We start from the raw sequence: 19,533 nt of genomic DNA, 5'->3' as shown, positions 1-19,533 counted from the left end.
ATAATGGACAGCTGGTGCTGAAATTCATATCAATCCCTGTAACTGGAAATGATGAATCTACGACGCTTCGGTCCGTCCTGGACAATTATCAAGGACGGACCGAGACAAGGTCGTTTCTTCATTTTCAATTGTGGGTTGGATATCAATTCTTCAGCCACGATATAGTGCTGAAATTGCTAGTGATGCAGAATATCGCCTGTATTCACTGTGTTTGAATTTGTCTATCTGTTTACTTGGCTTTTTTGACGATTTTTGTGTGTGTTTTCTTGTTCGAATGCCGATGTATAGAATTACATACACTCACATTCTCTCACACACACACACAATGTAGAGAACAATAAAATAAAGATCATTCTAATAATCTGGTACACTTGTGATGGAATGTCAAACAAAGCAGTTAAACTCAGAGAAACGACTGATGCCATAAGTCCAGATGGAACAACAATTGTGAAAAAAACAAGATATTTTGGACTACATAACTAGTCAACCCGTTCTCGCAAATTTAATAAGTCAATATTGACTTATTAAATATGTGCATAGGTGACATACGTAACATAATAGATACCCTTAAAATGATTCATAGAAAACACCGACCTTACCTAACCTTGTTAGTATCTTAAGATAAGCATCTTATTGCTTCGTAATTACAATTATTACTTAACCTATACTAGGAATAGGTTAAGTAATAATTGTAATTACGAAGCAATAAGATGCTTATCTTAAGATACTAACAAGGTTAGGTAAGGTCGGTGTTTTCTATGAATCTTTTTAGGGGTATCTATTATGTTTAGTATATCACCTATGCACGTAGTTAATAAGTCAATATTGACTTTACGAATTTGCGAGAACGGGTTGAACTAGTAAATGCCAAGAATCTCAGAGCTAAAGAAAATAAGAGGAGGAATTCCTAACGGTTTGACAAACAATGTTTAGGAGGCAAAAAAGAAGGAAAATAACATGAAAGAAATAAAGGGAGCACAGAACATAAATACAAGAGATAATTCATTCGCAGGAATTCGTAGAGCAGCACCAGAAGCAGAGTGAGAAAGATGCAGCATCCAAGACAATGGATCAGCCTTAACTAGTATATAGCCACACCAGGGGAGTACCTGGCGGTGGCCGGGTCTCTCTCTCCCTCCTCCCCACACTCTTCCCCCTTTCTCCCATCTCCCCCCTCTCCTCACTTATTCCCCCTTTTCCACCCATCCTGCTGCGAGTTGACATGGCTGTGCTGTCATTGGAGTTGGGTGATGTGGCCTCCATGAGAAGATCTTGTACGGAGTTGGGAGAGTGTCGTGGCGACGGAGCTCCTACTGAGATTTCCTCGTCTGAGGAGTCCGTGGCGTAGTCCGTTGGTGGTGGTTTTGGTGTCACGGCCTGAGACTGAGGTTAGCTCTGTAGTCGATGAATTGTGGTAGAAGCTAGTCTGCGTCTACAAGCGCCTCTACCGAGATGGTGATGGTGGTAGATTCTGGGGCAGGATTGGATGCTGCTGCTGTTGGTGCAGCCTGGGTCTTTGGCGGAGCTGAAGTCTGAGTTGAGATCGACCTAGTGGTCGACCTTGTGGAAGTCCCCCTGTGTGGTAGGGGAGGTGTTGAGACTTGCGTCAGGGGCTGTGATGGGGTCAAGGTCATTGGCTAGGTACAGCACATTCAGTTCCCTAATGAATCGGTGTCAGGGAATCGATTGTCTAGTCCGGCAAGCCTCTCCGCTAGTCGTATAAGACCAGGGATAATGCCGGCCCGTGAAACAAGGGACGGCGAGTGCTGGTTGGGCCTTTGGTCCCCATTATGAAGGCTGGGTCGAGTGGTGGGAGGAACCACTGTTTGGTAAGACTGGGAAGTCTTCTGGTTGGTTGGTGGTAGCTGAGGTGTTGGGTATAGGGTCAGGGGCTCTGGTGGCCGGGTTAGGAGGGTTGGCTTTCTTGGCTTCAACCTGTGCCTTGATTTTTCCACCGTCTGCTGGGGAAGCGGTGTGAAATTGCAGGGCGATTGCCGTTGAAGAGCAGGCAGCGATGGGTTGTTGACTTACAGATGGAGTAATGATGGTCACGGGCGCAGAGGCTGCACTTCTGCACTGGGTGCTGACACTTGTTGGTGGGGTGGGACAGCTCTTAGCACTAAGCACTGTTGGAGCTGTGATATCGTTCCTTTTTCCATTTGGTGGGGTGATATCTTGATGCCAAAGCAGAAGACGACTTGTGTGGCAGCCTGAGTGGCCATAGCTGCCGAGCTGAAAATTATCTTCATTGTTGCTTTATTGCCACTGCAGAACACAATGGCGAACACGCCCTTGTTCTGGTTTTCGGACTCGATATTCGTACTGATCTCACTTTCTGTGTGGTCAGTTATCCACGGGCTGGTCCTGCTGATAAAAACTGATCTTTCGGCCAAGAACTGACGTGGGTGGTTGAGACGGAGGTGGTGCTCCTTGCGAAGTGGGAAATCGTAGCCCGGGAGTTTTTCTAGCTCCTCCGTACCTTGCGATATCATCACCTTTCTGATTAATGTTATTGACTGTGATACCAGTTAAGACAGACATTCTCATGTCTGTTTTAGCTTCTCAGGAGAAGGTATCTGGCAGTCCCTGGAATAGTCTCCCTTCCTCTCATCCCCAATTTCCCCTTTTCTCCCCTCTCCTCACCTCTATCCCATCTTCCCTTCCCTTTACTTTCCCCCATCTTTCCTTTTATCTCTCCCCCATTTCCCCAAACCTCCCATCTCCTCACCCTTCCCCCTTCTCCCCTCCAAACACAAAGATATTTCCATTTATATATCTGGCTGCAGCCGGGTCTCTTTGACGCTTCTTTTCACTTATTTACCACTGTTCATCCCCATCTCCCCCTTGACACCCCCCCTCGTCCTCCCTACCCCCTAGTTGAACCCTTCGTCCCCCCCCCTCCCGTTTCTCCCCCTTCTTCCTTTCCCATTCCGGGGCGAAGTGATGGGTTACGGAGCCCTGTGGGACCCCACTTTTTACATTCCTCCATCTTGAAACCTCCTTTCTGACTGAGACTTTGTTTTTTGCTTCCCTTACCCAGTCCAGTGTTCTTCAAGTTTGCTTCTCTATCTGGTTCACCAGTCTTTCACGAGGTTCACCAGTCGTACGAGGAACAGCGTCAACACTAAGAAATCACAGTCTACCCAGCCGTCGTTTTCCTATCTTATTTTAGTAATCCTGTCATAGAACTCAATCAGTTTTGTCAGGCACGATTTTTCCTTTCTAAATCCTTGCTGTCATTTTGTTACAAAATTGGTCTTCTTCAGGTGTTCCACCATTCTCCTGTGACTACTTTCTCCAGCACTTTACAAGGAATACTTGTCAGTGACTCAGGTCTGTAATTTATGCCTCCCGGTTGACCCTGTGTGTGAATATTGTGACTACATTTGCTATTTTCCAAAATTCTGGGAGATTTTCGGTTTTGAGTGTCTTATTAAACATTTTACAAGTACATCTGCAGCCTCCTTCAGTACGCATGGTGAAATTAAGACTGATCCCATTGATTTTGTCATTTCTAGTTTCCCCAGTTTGTTTGTTTTTATTTCTACAATGACTACAATGTTATCCATTGTTTCCTCCAACCTTTTATCTCACAACCTTGTTCTCCATGTTGCTTCTATTGTAAAGACCTCCTGAAACCTTTTAAGTTCCTCACACATCTCCCTATAATTTTCTCTGATAATTCTGTTTTTATTTTTCTTCAACCTGACTTCATGGTCTCTCACTGTTGTTCCTTATTATATGGCAATAGAAAAGCTTTGGTTGGTTTTTAGCTTTTGCTGCTATATCAATTTCAAATAGACTCTCAGCTTCTCTTCTATCTCAGGTGTATTTTTTATTTTTCTATAGTATTTCTATATTATCCTTAGTTCCTTGTTCTCTGTAATTTGCCCAGGATTATTTTGACCTCTCTTTAGCTTCCCTTCATATATGTGTGTGTGTGTGTGTGTGTTTAGAGGCCGATGTGTTGTGCCTCCATTTTAAAGTTGACATCATTGACTAGCAACGTTTTAAAGGTTAGGTTGTGTATATGAATCAAGACCACGCTACACATGGCTAGGGGTGGATACATGCTAGCTTCTGCTAAACCTGGCCAGTGTCTGGATGGACATCTCCTCTTGGATAGAGAGTGAATATTGCCAAGGGCGAAACCTACCTTATTATGGTAGGTTTCAAAGCAAGCTTTACTTGAGTTTGCTGTGGTTATTACCAAAGATTTGGGTGTAGATATTGTCCAGGGTCACCCCCACCCACCTACACCCTTCTCAAGCACCCTCTCCGCAAGCATCTTACCCCACTCATCTCTAAGCTTCCCTCTCTATCACTCCACCAACCCGCACTCCTCTCAATCTCTCCCCACACCCCCATGTATCCTTCTCAACACTCCCACTCTTCAAACATTGAGTGAAGAGTATATCTATACTCTATATCGTCTAATATGTCATTCCATTACACAAAGAGTAGTGTGGCATCGGTCTTTGAGCTCCATACACTCTTCTTTACTCACGGGACGACCGACTGGAGAGGTGGAATTCCTCACGACCTTATTTACAAGCTATACGACAGCCCAGACTCCTGAATGACAGTACTTGTAGTAACTATGTGGTGGAAAGTGCCTGCGTGTAGTGATGAACCGCTGGTAAACTACTTTTTGTTCTATAATTGTATAGTCCTGAAGATATAAAGCTAAAAATCAAACCTAAATATTCCTAGGTCTAGTATAGCACACACATGTACTATATCTGACCCAAGATAGCGTGCATTTGGCCAAGGAATGCTAGGAGAGGTTAGGTCTTATGTTGCAGTTACAAAAGTTTCCGGTTAGTCCAAGTTCAATAACACGAAAGTCAACGTTCTGCTAGTCCGTCACTACATATTGGTACTTTCTGGTGGTCCGTCACTACATATTGGTACTTTCTGGTGGTCCGTCACTACATATTGGTACTTTCTGGTGGTCCGTCACTACATATTGGTACTTTCTGGTGGTCCGTCACTACATATTGGTACTTTCTGGTGGTCCGTCACTACATATTGGTACTTTCTGGTGGTCCGTCACTACATATTGGTACTTTCTGGTGGTCCATCACTACATATTGGTACTTTCTGGTGGTCCATCACTACATATTGGTACTTTCTGGTGGTCCATCACTACATATTGGTACTTTCTGGTGGTCCATCACTACATATTGGTACTTTCTGGTGGTCCATCACTACATACTGGTACTTTCTGGTGGTCCGTCACTACATATTGGTACTTTCTGGTGGTCCATCACTACATATTGGTACTTTCTGGTGGTCCATCACTACATATTGGTACTTTCTGGTGGTCCATCACTACATATTGGTACTTTCTGGTGGTCTATCACTACATATTGGTACTTTCTGGTGGTCCGTCACTACATATTGGTACTTTCCACAACATGGTTACTATAAGAACGATTGTTTGAGGAGGATGGGTTGTATACTGTGTTAATTAATAAGTAGAGATGCGGAAGAGGATTGAAAATTTCTTCAGGTTGCGGATATAAACAAACTTCAGGGTTGGTCAGACACGTGGCTATTAGAGTTTAACCATAAAAATTGTAAGGTTATGAGTACGAGACGAGGAGAATTAAGGTCACTGGTTCTGTATCACCTTAGATAGCAGAGAGCTTCCAGATGTAACAAAATAAGTGGAGCTGAGAGGGTAGAACATCGAAACTATCTATACTGCTCTTAATTAATTAATTACAACACCCTTGGTACCTATGTCTATTGACGCGAGGCCCAAGAACGCCATACCATCTACATCATTATACTACGGGCTCACCATAGCCCGTGCTACTTGGAACTTTTTGTTCCAGGTAGCTAATCTTGAACAACAACAAATACATCATCTACAACATTAATGACAACATCTATCATATTTAGTATTAAGTTACTATATTCATTTTATGTCTATTTATTGATATTAACTTTGCCTACATGTTAACAAGTTGGCTGATCCGTTAACTTTATACAAGTTGGTGTAGCGTGAGAATCTTAGCGCCTCGGGTAGTGTTAATGTTATTTAATATTGTACCCAAGATAGGATGCCGGAGTCAGTCGGAGAAGAACAAGTCAGGATTGGCTCACATGGATAGAGATCCAATCCGACAGTAGGATTAAGTACTCAGCTAGTTGTGTTGCGGGGGTTGAGCTCTGACTCTTTGGTCCCGCTGGTGTTCTGGAAGACGTTTTTCCAGTGTGTGAAGGCAAGTTTTTTTTTGTTTTTATTATTTTTCTACCACAGACGTGGCCACACATTTACAATGCTAACCAGCATAAATACATTTTCTTCTGTCCTCCATGAACGGGGTTAGAGATTTGTCAAACATACAGTTCTGGGATTTATTGAACAATGGATGCCGGTCCGGATACTACATGACCGGTTGTGAGAGAAGACATAATCACTACCCTAGCAGGGGCTCCTTACACTTGGTAAGACCAACATTACACTGCTGAAGAGTTAGTGTGTGGAGTCAGTTTTGTCACTAAGGTGTATTGGGGTGTACACACACTGGGTGTTAACTCGTTATAACTATATTGTTGTTAATGGAGCATTTGCTAAATATTTATTGTCACCATCTTAATAAATGTACAAAAAAAGCGTTGTATGTTTTATAGATACACGGTGTATATACCGCACTATACAGTACGTCTAGAATCTCATATAACAACTTTATAGCAGAAGCAATTAATGCAAAAAATCAAAAGAAATGTAAATTCAAATTTATGGTATACTTAAATGACTATATCAATAAATAGGCCTTTAATTATACCATAAAAGGTATACTTAAATAGCTATAATGTTTGCTGTGCTGAGGCAAAACAAACACCTCACGTCACTAACGAAGGAATTTACATATATATATATATATATATATATATATATATATATATATATATATATATATATATAAACCGAGAGTTTACTTTTATTGTGGACTATGGCCAGATCCAAAGACTCCTTCCTGGTTGGCCAGTTACCACTTTTGACCTGGATGGCCCTCAAGAGATTAACAGGCCTTAAGGTCAACACCGAACCAAGTCTGGTGTCAAGGTTAAGGCCACCAGCTCAGGGTTACAACCGGTGGCACCCAGCGTGGGTGTGCCGGGTTGACAACAAAGGTGTCAGGTGCAGGCGATGAGTCACAATAACGTGGCTAAAGTATGTTGACCAGACCACACACTAGAAGGTGAGAATCGACTTGAGAATGGTCCAGGACGGACCGAAACGTCGTCGTCCCTTCACCTTCTAGTGTGTGGTCTGGTCAACAAAGGTGCCACGTGTCTTGTCACACGAAACACGAACCCGGAGTGTCATGTGACCAAAGGCACCAAGGTATATATGTAGCACTCACAGACATTCTGTCTCCTCTCACACATCTCTCCTAACCCAACCATACATCTCTACCCTCAACTTTCCAACCAACTAAACCACTTCGTCATCTCCCCACATATCTTCCTCCCCTCTTTCCCCTCCTCCTCCTCCCAACACAGTCATTATCCCCGCTAACACCCCTCCATATCCCATCCCCGACAACCTTGCCCCTTCCCCCCCCATTCCCAAACACCAATTCACACAATGTGTAATTACAATGTGGGGGGATACCAGTCAACAACCTACGCCCCCCCCCCCCTTCCTAAACACCCTCCATTGTTTGGCTCCGTCCCGTGATAAGCCACCAGCAAGATAAGCCACGTAGACAAGGATTAACTGAAAGCCAGTCTTCCCCTCCCTCCCCCACACATCCCCTCGTGACGTGTCAGTGTGTTTGGCTGTGTGATAGCGGGTTGGCCAAACATTGGTTCACGCTAGAGAGGGTCGTGACGCCTGCTAACTCCACCATTGGCTAAAGGAAATCATACGTGAACAAACAGACTCGACTGAGTGGATGTGCGCGTGAAGGACATGTTCGCGTCGTGGCATAAGGAAGACTTTTGCTGCATTATAACAGGAATTATTGAATGATACATATACGTTCCTATACATTGAATGATACGTTCCTATACATCACTACGAATACCGGGTAACCTACACATATACATTCATTCATTTATTTATTCACTCTCTTATACTAAAGGTTCATTAAAAATGCCACTGATTTTCTTAGCGAGACTGAATGCTAGAAGCTGTTGTTCAACATCAGCTTTTCTGAAGCCTGGCCCCAGAAACATTTATTTGACGAGTTAATTATTTGTATGTATATGGCGTAAACAAAATATAATGCTATGAAACTATCATGTAAGGAGGAGGGTGAGCCGGGCACGTGCCAACTGCTGCTTCTCCACGAAGTTGAGGCAGGTGTGTGGAACCTTGACTACACACAGTAGTAAGGCGGCCATCATCTCGCCAGTGCTGGAGACTGATCTGACCACCCACACTGGATCACGACTTGGGATGAACCTACTGGCACTCTTCTCCACCTTGTTCAAAATGTTCATATTCACAGTCGAGGAGAGGATGCATATTCAAGATGGGAGTGAACTTGTGCCTCACACAAGGTTTTGCTACCACTGCTGTCAAGGTGTAATGTGTGCTGTTGGGCTGCACGTTTCTTGGCTGCCGTGCTCCTCAATGGCGTGATCTATCAATGAAAGTCATTTTGAGGCAATGGAGTGACTTGTAATGAGTGGCTGCACACAGGATGTACTCAGGCTAAACACAGTGGTTTCACTCGGTTCGTAATCCTAAGGGCTCGAAAGGGTTCCTTTAGCTCGAAAAAGGTGCAGAAGTTTGCAACGAAACTCGTCCCAGAGCTGCGAGGGATGAGGTACGAAGAGACTGAAGGAACTAAACCTGACGACGTTAGGAGGAGGACGGAGAAAGGGGGACGTGACACAGACGTATAAAATACTTAAGAGGGATTGACAGGGTGGAAACAGAGGAATTGGTTACAATGAATATCAACAGAACAAAGGGGCACAGATGGAAGCTTGAGACTCAGATGTGTCAGAGATGTTAGAAAGTTTTAAGGATAGCATAAGGATAGTGAGTAAATGGAATGACCTAAAGGAGCAGGTTGTAGAGGCTAATTCCATTCATAACTTTAAAAACAGGTATGATAGGGAAATAGGTCAGGTGTCATTGTATTAGGCAACCAACGGTTAGAAAAACGGGGCCCAAGAGCCAGAGGTCGATTCTGCAGGCACAAATAGGTGAGTACACACACCATGTGTATATTTGTGAAGATGTGAATGATGAAACTTAAGAGTCAAATGGAAAAGTTAGCAGTGTTTCCTCTCCGCTATATAGAGTAGAAGGTGTTGACGTCAACTGGAATATATCCACAAGAAGATTACCAATTGTAATAATAGTGAAGATGGGAGGGCGTGTTGGCTCCTCCCAGGCGCGCCGCCTCGCCGTAATCTAGATGAAGGGCGCGCGGCGTGTTGTTTTACCAGGGAGTATGTGAGAGGTAAACACCCGCACTCCACACCTTCACCCACACTCCACACCCACTCCATACCCGCACTACACACCCATACATTCACCTATATAATTAAGGCCACCTATAACACACTGTTAGAACTAGATACTCACACCATTTCTTACCATATTTATACCTGAACAAATATATTCCTACATCATTTCCTCCTGAACGAGCACAAATAAATTTGTCTCTCCTTACCAGTGCAAATATTGTCCACGTTGCTTATGGTATCCTCATTTCCAGCTCAGGAACAAATTCTTAATCTACGTTCTCCATCTTCAGCAAGAAAAGTCCTGTTCAAATCCCTCTATTGGCTTACTTGCAGGTGTCTTGTCCTCGTTGGCCTACCTGGAGGAGGCTGAGCTTTCACCTCCTCGCAAGACTCATCCTCCAGTGTAGTGAAGGTATTATAGATTATATCATCAGGAACGACAGGCTTCTTCATGGTAATATTCAGATTCTTAATTTCGAGGACTTTCCACTCGTCAGAATCCATCGGGGTCGAGCTCACTTTGCCCCATGTTGTTGTTGTTGATTTAGATTCAGCAACTCGGAACAAAACGTTCCAGGTTGCACTGGCTATGGTGAGCCCGTAGTGGACTTACCTGGCACAGGAACGGGGCTGTAACTCTCTTTACCCACCGTCGAAAGATACACGCTCATGGAGGAAACCGACCTCTTTCCTTAACAGAGCGACCTCTGTCATCTTCCTTCTCAACAAGGCGACCTCTGCTACCAGGGAGCGGCACTTCTCCATCAAGTCACTCTGCACAACTATCTTCATATCTTCCCGTCCTCAAGCGCCTGCTAGACAAGTCTTTACCTGACAAGAGCTACCACAGTAATGGTAAGTTACGAACCGCTCCCACACATACCGTCTCCCTACACCCACACCCACACACATTACCCACACACTTTCTCTTCCCACGTGCTTGGCTATAACGGACACCCCTCATAACGCACTCACGCGCCCTCCCACGCTGGTTATGAATGACAATGTCCTCATATATTCTGTTGACTCTCCTTCAATATTAATCACTCGGTGCCCGAGGGATAGTTTATTTAAGCTGTTTTATCTTTATGTCAAGTGTTTTGTTTGAGATGGCTGCTGGATGGACGTGGCAGCTGCTGGAAGGACGTGGCAGCTGCTGGATGGACGTGGCAGCTACTGGATGGACGTGGCAGCTGCTGGATGGACGTGGCAGCTGCTGGATGGACGTGGCAGCTGCTGGATGGACGTGGCAGCTGCTGGATGGACGTGGCAGCTGCTGGATGGACGTGGCAGCTGCTGGAAGGACGTGGCAGCTGCTGGAAGGACGTGGCAGCTGCTGGAAGGACGTGGCAGCTGCTGGATGGACGTGGCAGCTGCTGGAAGGACGTGGCAGCTGCTGGATGGACGTGGCAGCTGCTGGAAGGACGTGGCAGCTGCTGGAAGGACGTGGCAGCTGCTGGAAGGACGTGGCAGCTGCTGGAAGGACGTGGCAGCTGCTGGAAGGACGTGGCAGCTGCTGGATGGACGTGGCAGCTCCTGGATGGACGTGGCAGCTGCTGGATGGACGTGGCAGCTGTTGGATGGACGTGGCAGCTGCTGGAAGGACGTGGCAGCTGCTGGAAGGACGTGGCAGCTGCTGGATGGACGTGGCAGCTGCTGGATGGACGTGGCAGCTGCTGGATGAACGTGGCAGCTGCTGGATGGACGTGGCAGTTGCTGGATGGACGTGGCAGTTGCTGGATGGACGTGGCTGTTGGTGCTGCGAGTCGTAGTTGTTTAAAAGACGTAGTTAATAAGATTGTTTGGTTACTTATGGTGTAGTCGAGATGGGTTAAACTGGGCAAGTTATATTACATTTAGCTAAGTTACATCAACGAAACGCGAGGAGATTAACTACGACTGAAGCATTATATATATATATATATATATATATATATATATATATATATATATATATATATATATATATATATATATATATATATATATATATATATATTGGTCCAAACTGATCCTGGGGCTGGTGGGTCCTCGTCCCATGGAGGCGGGAAGCTGGGGTTTACATATCTTAAAATCCAGTGGCGGGAATTTGTTAAAAGATGCTTCAATTTAACTCATCAGGAACGATAATGTGTAAAGTGCCATGTATATAATTTCGTACAAATGTCATTAACACAGTTTCGTCATTATTGAACGAGAACGAAGTGGTTGTTGGGATGATTTTTTTTTTTACACAAAGATATTCGGAAATTGAAACCGTTAGAAGAAATTTAAATATTTCCCGCCTAAGGGGGTACTTGTTGATTTTCTCTTTAGAGTGGGTGAGTTCTAATATTTGTGTGTACCTATTTGTGCGTACTAACTAAACTTGTGTACTTACTGAGGCGGGACTTTAGTTCTGGGGGTCCTGCCTCTTAAATGGAACTGTGTATCAACTTACCTATTTGCGCTTGTGCGTGCGCGTGCGTGCGTGCGTGTGTGTGCGTGCATGCGTGCAGGTAATGGACTTCGGCTCCAGGGCCCCGTCTCTCATTCGTTAACCAAAAAAACTCTCTCTCCAATTCCCGAGGTTTGGTCGTGAACATTTGACCTGTTGTATGAAGCTCAAATTCCACTACCTCAAGACTTAGTCCGTTTCCCTCTCTTACACAGAGGTTCACTTTCCTCTCTGTCCCCCTCATCCCAGCTGCTCCCCTCTGTCCCCCCTCACCTCAGCTGCTCCCCTCTGTCCCCCTCACCCCAGCTGCTCCCCTCTGTCCCCACTCACCCCAGCTGCTCCCCTCTGTCCCCCCTCACCTCAGCTGCTCCCCTCTGTCCCCCTCACCCCAGCTGCTCCCCTCTGTCCCCCCTCACCCCAGCTGCTCCCCTCTGTCCCCCCTCACCTCAGCTGCTCCCCTCTGTCCCCCTCACCCCAGCTGCTCCCCTCTGTCCCCCTCACCCCAGCTGCTCCCCTCTGTCCCCCCTCACCCCAGCTGCTCCCGTCTGATATCTGGGAACAAGGAGAGGATTGTGGGTGTTGGATTAGTAGATAACACCAGGTGCTTGACACATTAGTGCAAGGATTGAATAGACTTTAACTGGAATAATCTCTAATACAATGTATGAAGAGGATGCGAATAAGTTTATTAGTGTAGACGGTTCATTTTCGTTAGACAAGAGTTGTATAGTGTAATAAAGTATATTGTTAAACATGCTTCAGTGTTGATGCCTAGACTAGCTACCAGAGAGAGAGAGAGAAGATTAAGCCACCCAAAAGGTGGCTTGGGCATGAATAGCCCATAAGTGGTGGCCCTTTTGAGCCATTACCAGTATCAATAGATGATACTGGAGATGTGTGGAGGTGCGCCTGCACCCTGCGTGACGGGAGATGTGTGGAGGTGCGCCTGCACCCTGCGTGACGGGAGATGTGTGGAGGTGCGCCTGCACCCTGCGTGACGGGAGATGTGTGGAGGTGCGCCTGCACCCTGCGTGACGGGAGATGTGTGGAGGTGCGCCTGCACCCTGCGTGACGGGAGATGTGTGGAGGTGCGCCTGCACCCTGCGTGACGGGAGATGTGTGGAGGTGCGCCTGCACCCTGCGTGACGGGAGATGTGTGGAGGTGCGCCTGCACCCTGCGTGACGGGAGATGTCTCCCCTAGACTAGACTAGCTACCGAGAGAGTATTTCATATATATTGTTGTGCATCCCAAATGTTCTCAGGCGCCCGATTGATTGGTGAAGATTACGCCACCCAAGAGGTGGCACGGGCATGAATAGCCCGTAATCAGGCACGCAGATTACGGACCTTCATGCTGACGCTTGTGCTGTGGTGTGGCCGGTGACCGCAGCACACTGTGCTGTGGGAACAGGCAGAGTTCACTCTCAGCTAATTACCTCATTATGGCCGGCGTGACCGAAAACTTTTAGAATTTCATCGAGACTCAATATTACGTAATTTCCCTTCGTTTATTTGTAGTGGCTGATGTGGACAACCTTCCCGGTGTCTGCCATCACAGACGGGGAGGAACACCCCTTCCTTCTTTAATATATTCACCGGTCCATTATTACTGGTCTATAACCAGAAGCTTCGAGGTTAAACACACAGAAATCACAATTGCATGATGCATCAAATGAACAAAGAACAAATGAAAAACAAAGATTTGACTATGTCATAGCTCAGTCGATTAAGGCAGCGTTTGGGATGCTCTCGGACGTAGGTTCGAATCCTCGTCACGGCCCTTGTGGATTTGTTCCTTCGAAGTAAATTTGATATCGAGCTTTCCACCGACGGACTCCTCCTCCTCCTCCAGGTGGGTCTTGTAAACATGACCCAAACCCTCAGTGGGACGGTATTGACCACTGTGCCTAGTGGGAGATTCCCTTATTATTGAATTCTGCATAAAGAGGCACAAGACTTCTTGCCTTTGGCTGGTGTTTTGCTCAGGTAATTTATTCTTTAACCTCGATAGTTTCCTTCATAATAATTCGACGTAACCTGGGCAAAGGATTGTCAACATCCAGTGTTTATCAGTCATTTTCTCGGATAAATTGGGAAGAAATGCGATAATCGGACATTATAAACGGAGGAACCGGCAAGTATCAGAGGTCAGAACTGATGACATTGGAGAAGTGAATGGAATGGAATTGTCAGGAGAAAGCGCCGAGCCATTACGACTGGCTTGGAAAGGGGGCCTTGTATATATAGCACTGGGAAAGGGGTCAGGATAAGGATTTGGGATGGGACGGGGGAAAGGAACGGTGCCCAACCACTTGGACGGTCGGGGATCGAACGCCGACCTGCATGACGCGAGACCGTCACTCTACCGTCCAGCCCAAGTGGTTGGGGAAATGAAGTGAAATGTTTTGGTTGAGTGGTTGAAGAATATAGTTGAACTTGTATTTCTGGACATGTGTGAAGCAGAGTATCACCGCTGAACACAATACGAGTTTGATGCCCCGTGATTCTTGTCCATGAAGTAATGAGGCGCCATTATGACCCCCTTTATGGACCCAGCAAATATTGACCTTGTCACAGGACACAGTTGGGCTGAGTTTGCCCTCCCTCCCTCGTAATGGCCTCCCCCTGCCTCCACCCACCTCCCCTCGGCCTCCACCCGCCTCCCCCTCGGCCTCCACCCACCTCCCCCCCTCAACCTCCACCCACCTCTCCCCCTCAACCTCCACCCACCTCCCCTCAACCTTCTGCTTTACTCATTTTAATGTTTTTGCTACAAAACTTATGTTTAGCAAATAACCAATTAGAAGATGGGGCGTAGAAACTAAGAGCTCGACCTTGCAAGCACATCTAGGCGAGCACACACACACACACACACACACACACACACACACACACACACACACACACACACACACACACACACACAGTAACTCACCTGGGGGTAGTGAGAGGAGGAGGAGGATGAGAGGAGGGTGTTGGCCGCCCCGGGTGTAGAAGGTAGTGACCATCACCACCACCGTCCCGGAGATTCACCACCTTCACCATAGCACCTGTGGGAGGAGAGCAACAACCTCCTTAAGTCACCACCTTCACCATAGCACCTGTGGGGGGAGAGCAACAACCCCCTTAAGTCACCACCTTCACCATAGCACCTGTGGGGGGAGAGCAACAACCCCCTTAAGTCACCACCTTCACCATAGCACCTGTGGGGGGAGAGTAACGACCCCCTTAAGTCACCATCTCTCTCAGTACTCACCTTCACCACATCACTTCCAGTAATGCAACATTGTCCATCTTGAGAGATGCTTCAAGTGAGCTAAAGAATCTCTCGTGAGATGTCTCCTATATTTTTTATGATGTATCGCTTAATGTTAAGTTGTTATTTATTTTTGAATTTAGTCCACAGGCAAGACATCATCTCTGACAAGGCAGAAGAAGGTGGCTCTGTCAAAGAGCACCTGGCCACAAGTATCCTGTCCAACAACACTAAAATAATCGATGGATACAATAACGATGGAATATTTGACAAACACAGCATAGCTAACACTTTACAATCACCAGCCTGTGTTTGTGACTGGCTTACCCGAGTCCCGGTGCTTCCTGCGTCAGCCGCTGCCCGTGTTGAAGCAAGCAGCCTCCCCTGGTGCTTCCTGTGTGTCAGCCGCTGCCCGTGTTGAAGCAAGCAGCCCCCCCCCTGGTGCTTCCTGTGTGTCAGCCGCTGCCCGTGTTGAAGCTAGCAGCCCCCTTGGTGCTTCCTGTGTGTCAGCCGCTGCTCGTGTTGAAGCAAGCAGCCCCCTTGGTGCTTCCTGCGTCAGCCGCTGCCCGTGTTGAAGCAAGCAGCCCCCCCCCCCTGGTGCTTCCTGCGTCAGCCGCTGCCTGTGTTGAAGCAAGCAGCCTCCCCTGGTGCTTCCTGTGTGTCAGCCGCTGCTCGTGTTGAAGCAAGCAGCCCCCTTGGTGCTTCCTGCGTCAGCCGCTGCCCGTGTTGAAGCAAGCAGCCCCCCTGGTGCTTCCTGCGTCAGCCGCTGCCCGTGTTGAAGCAAGCAGCCTCCTGGTGCTTCCTGCGTCAGCCGCTGCCCGTGTTGAAGCAAGCAGCCCCCCTGGTGCTTCCTGCGTCAGCCGCTGCCCGTGTTGAAGCAAGCAGCCCCCCTGGTGCTTCCTGCGTCAGCCGCTGCCCGTGTTGAAGCAAGCAGCCCCCCTGGTGCTTCTTGCGTCAGCCGCTGCCCGTGTTGAAGCAAGCAGCCCCCCTGGTGCTTCCTGCGTCAGCCGCTGCCAGATCGGTTTATGCAAATTATATTGACTTGGAGATGAGTTCGCTTTACGACCAGTATGCTGGATACCCGGAACATTTGCCAAAGAAATTTAAAAAAAAAAAAGAATACCTTCATATTAATGAGAACTTCAGTAATGTGTTTTCCACCATCTGCTCAGTACGTGATTACAAAACAATATTAAATGTAAAAAAAAAAAAAATAGGTATAAGTACTTACCATTTTGGTCGCATAACCTTTGCTTTACAACGTTGTCCGAACAACGGATATTGATTATTGGGGAAACTCTTCAGATAGGGAACCTATACTTAACATATTCAAATTTTTTAAATTCGAAATATAATTTTTCTTAGAGGAATACGAAGTATCAAACTCAATATTGGGATACTGGAGCCTAGAGAGGAATAACAGACAAGGAGAGCAAACGCCCATAGATGTAACAGAAGACTTATGACGTGTCAGGCAGGAAACATGTCCGCCGGTTGGGGAGGGAACAGCCAGCAAAGTCAGACCTCATCTTTTCACAACAGGGGATGGGTAGTGGCCATAAAATGCAAATATTGACCCGTAATCAATATTTATTAAATGTTGATTATGTATTTGCAATGAAAGCTCTTTCTCTCTCTCGAGAGAGAGAGAGGAAGGGAGAGAGGGAGAGGAAGGGAGAGAGAGAGAGAGGAAGGGAGAGGAAGGGAGAGAGGGAGAGGAAGGGAGAGAGAGAGAGGAAGGGAGAGAGGGAGAGGAAGGGAGAGAGGGAGAGGAAGGGAGAGAGAGAGAGGAAGGGAGAGAGGGAGAGGAAGGGAGAGAGAGAGGAAGGGAGAGAGAGAGAGGAAGGGAGAGAGAGAGAGAGGAAGGGAGAGAGGGAGAGGAAGGGAGAGAGAGAGAGAGGAAGGGAGAGAGGGAGAGGAAGGGAGAGAGGGAGAGGAAGGGAGAGAGAGAGAGGAAGGGAGAGAGGGAGAGAACTACTCTGCAAAACGCGCTCAACTTGAATGCCATGGAAAATGAAACAGGTTTTCAGCAGCAGTAGAACTGACACGTGACGTATGTAACTAGTTACACAACAAGTCTCGTTTACCGAGGCGAGGGCGTCTGAGCTACGAGGTAACACTGAGGGGAGGAATGGCCCTCACTACCCAGTAGGAGAGCAGGAAGAGCTAGCATATGGCTACACATAACACTCCAAGGTGTACATATGTGTGTGTGTACATATAACACTCCAAGGTGTACATGTGTGTGTGTGTACATATTACACACACAAGTCGCCGAGGTCGTGTCGGGAGGAATTTCTTCATCGTGAGTGTTGAAAATACTTGTGTAAATTAAGGAATAATTAAAGCTAACTAAATACATACATTGTGAATGTGGTATGAAAAGTAAGACAATAGTTACTGGATTAAAATACTGAGTGCAATGTGTGAAGGACTTTGAGTATCTGGCTTCGTAGTCAGGTATGGATGGAAGCCTTTTTTATATGTGGCGTCGGAGGCTTCACAGGTAGTCAGGTGTGGATGGAAGCCTTTGTATATGTGGCGTCGGAGGCTTCACAGGTAGTCAGGTGTGGATGGAAGCCATTGTTAACCTGGGGTAGGCAGCGAGGCATCGTTAGACAGCCGTGAACAACCAAATATCCGGTGGGTGATGACTTCATTTCCTTCTGTTTTCTGCTAATATTGTTGGTGTCACTGACAGCGCCGGGATGCTGCCTCTGGGTGATGATGTCGGTGTGATGATGATGCTGATGGTGTCAGTGTGGTGATGATGCTGATGGTGTCAGTGTGATGATGATGCTGATGGTGTCAGTGTGATGATGATGATGATGGTGTCTGTGATGATGATGGCATCATCACACTTGTCAATATGATGTTATGTTTGGTGTGTGTCTGTATATGCTGTGTGTTGTTGAGTTGATGTATGTATGTGTGTGTTGTGCAGTTTCTCTAGGGATTAAGCTATAAGAAATCTAAGGAAGATGAACTTCGCCTTATTGGAATGAAACGGAAACGAGGGGGACATGATAACGACATGTAAAATCCTGAGGGGAAAGTGTTAATTATTTAATAAATGGACATATCTAGTGTAAGACAAGTAGAAAAAGGTGACATTTTGAGCATGTCAGAGGTCTGAATTTTTTTTGTTTTTGTTTTAATAGTGACGAAACTGAATGGCCAAAAGTCACAATGGAAAAATCAAAAGTTACAGGAAAAATGCAGGAAATAGGGAGTCATTGAATTAAAAAACTGGCAAGGCGGGGCTCAGGAGCTAGCATTTAAACCGAAGGCGCACACAGTTGAGTGCATTTAGGTGAGCACACACACACACACGTGTAAGTTCAGGAGCTCCAAAGATATTTCACACGACTGGCACCGGAAATTAAAGGCTAGAGTTACGAGGACAGGTTAACAGAACCGAACCTTCAAACTCATGAGGAAAGTCAGGAGAAGACGACCACAGGTACGACCACAGCCACGACCACAGGCAGAGAGCCACGACCACAGGCACGACCACAGGCAGAGAGCCACGACCACAGGCAGAGAGCCACGACCACAGCCACGACCACAGGCAGAGAGCCACGACCACAGGCACGACCACAGGCAGAGAGCCACGACCACAGGCAGAGAGCCACGACCACAGGCACGACCACAGGCAGAGAGCCACGACCACAGGCACGACCACAGGCAGAGAGCCACGACCACAGGCAGAGAGCCACGACCACAGGCTAGTGGTCGTGATCTAGTGCACTTTGTGCTTATGCAGGTCCAGTCTTCCCCAGTAGCTTATTTAAGAATCCTTTCTGCAGTTTTACTAATGTTACTGAAATTGGTCTGTAATTACCAATTTCTTTCCGATTAGAAATCGGAATTATGTCAACTTTCCTCCGAGAGATCGGTAGTGTATCTAGCTTCCAAGATGCATTGATAACGTTCAATATCCCTTTACTACAGCAAGGGAAAGTTAGCTCTTGTCTTTCTAGTTAGTTCTTGTCTTGTATAGGAACAGTTACCTTCGTCGAGGTGAGGGAGGCTGAAGTGGTGATGCGAGTGGTGAGGGAGGCAGGGTGAGGGAGGCAGGGTGGTGGTGGTGGTGGTGGGGATGAGGGAGTTGTGTTGTGAAGGTGGCTGAGTGTGAGGGTCAATACACCACCACACAGCCTCCTCACCCACAAGCTCCATACACAGCTTACAAACTCTCAACTACTTGGTTAAAAACAAAAAAAGTAATTTTCTCTCTGTTACCTCGGTGCTAAGTAGAGTAGAACTCTACATTTTGCTCATAATTGTAGAAAACATGTAAACCAATAATTGCTGTGAAAGGAATTAGAAAAGAAGGGAGAAGAGTGGTGGCAAAGTTCACCCAGCCGCCAGGGAAGTACCTCCCATGGT

The 19,533-nt window shown here is 46.6% G+C and overlaps 1 protein-coding gene across 8 annotated transcripts in view; it reads right to left on the bottom strand.

The window, feature by feature from the left end:
- LOC123763289 (ras-like protein family member 10B) overlaps positions 1-19,533 on the bottom strand; it is a 185,129-nt gene that overhangs the window by 20,345 nt on the left and 145,251 nt on the right. For all 8 annotated transcript variants that reach the window (XR_011222407.1, XR_011222408.1, XM_045750425.2 and 5 more), the window contains exon 2: positions 14,821-14,935. Coding sequence is in view for 6 of the 8 variants with exons in the window: in XM_045750425.2 (XP_045606381.1) it covers positions 14,821-14,893 (73 nt within the window). In the remaining 2 variants the exon portion in view is untranslated. The remainder of the gene's footprint in view (positions 1-14,820; positions 14,936-19,533) is intronic.

The sequence above is a fragment of the Procambarus clarkii genome, chromosome 49 (genome assembly GCF_040958095.1).
Source record: "Procambarus clarkii isolate CNS0578487 chromosome 49, FALCON_Pclarkii_2.0, whole genome shotgun sequence".
Taxonomy (NCBI): Eukaryota; Metazoa; Arthropoda; class Malacostraca; order Decapoda; family Cambaridae; genus Procambarus; species Procambarus clarkii.
Note: the sequence above shows the minus strand (reverse complement) of the source record. Positions and strands in the feature narration are given on the sequence as shown.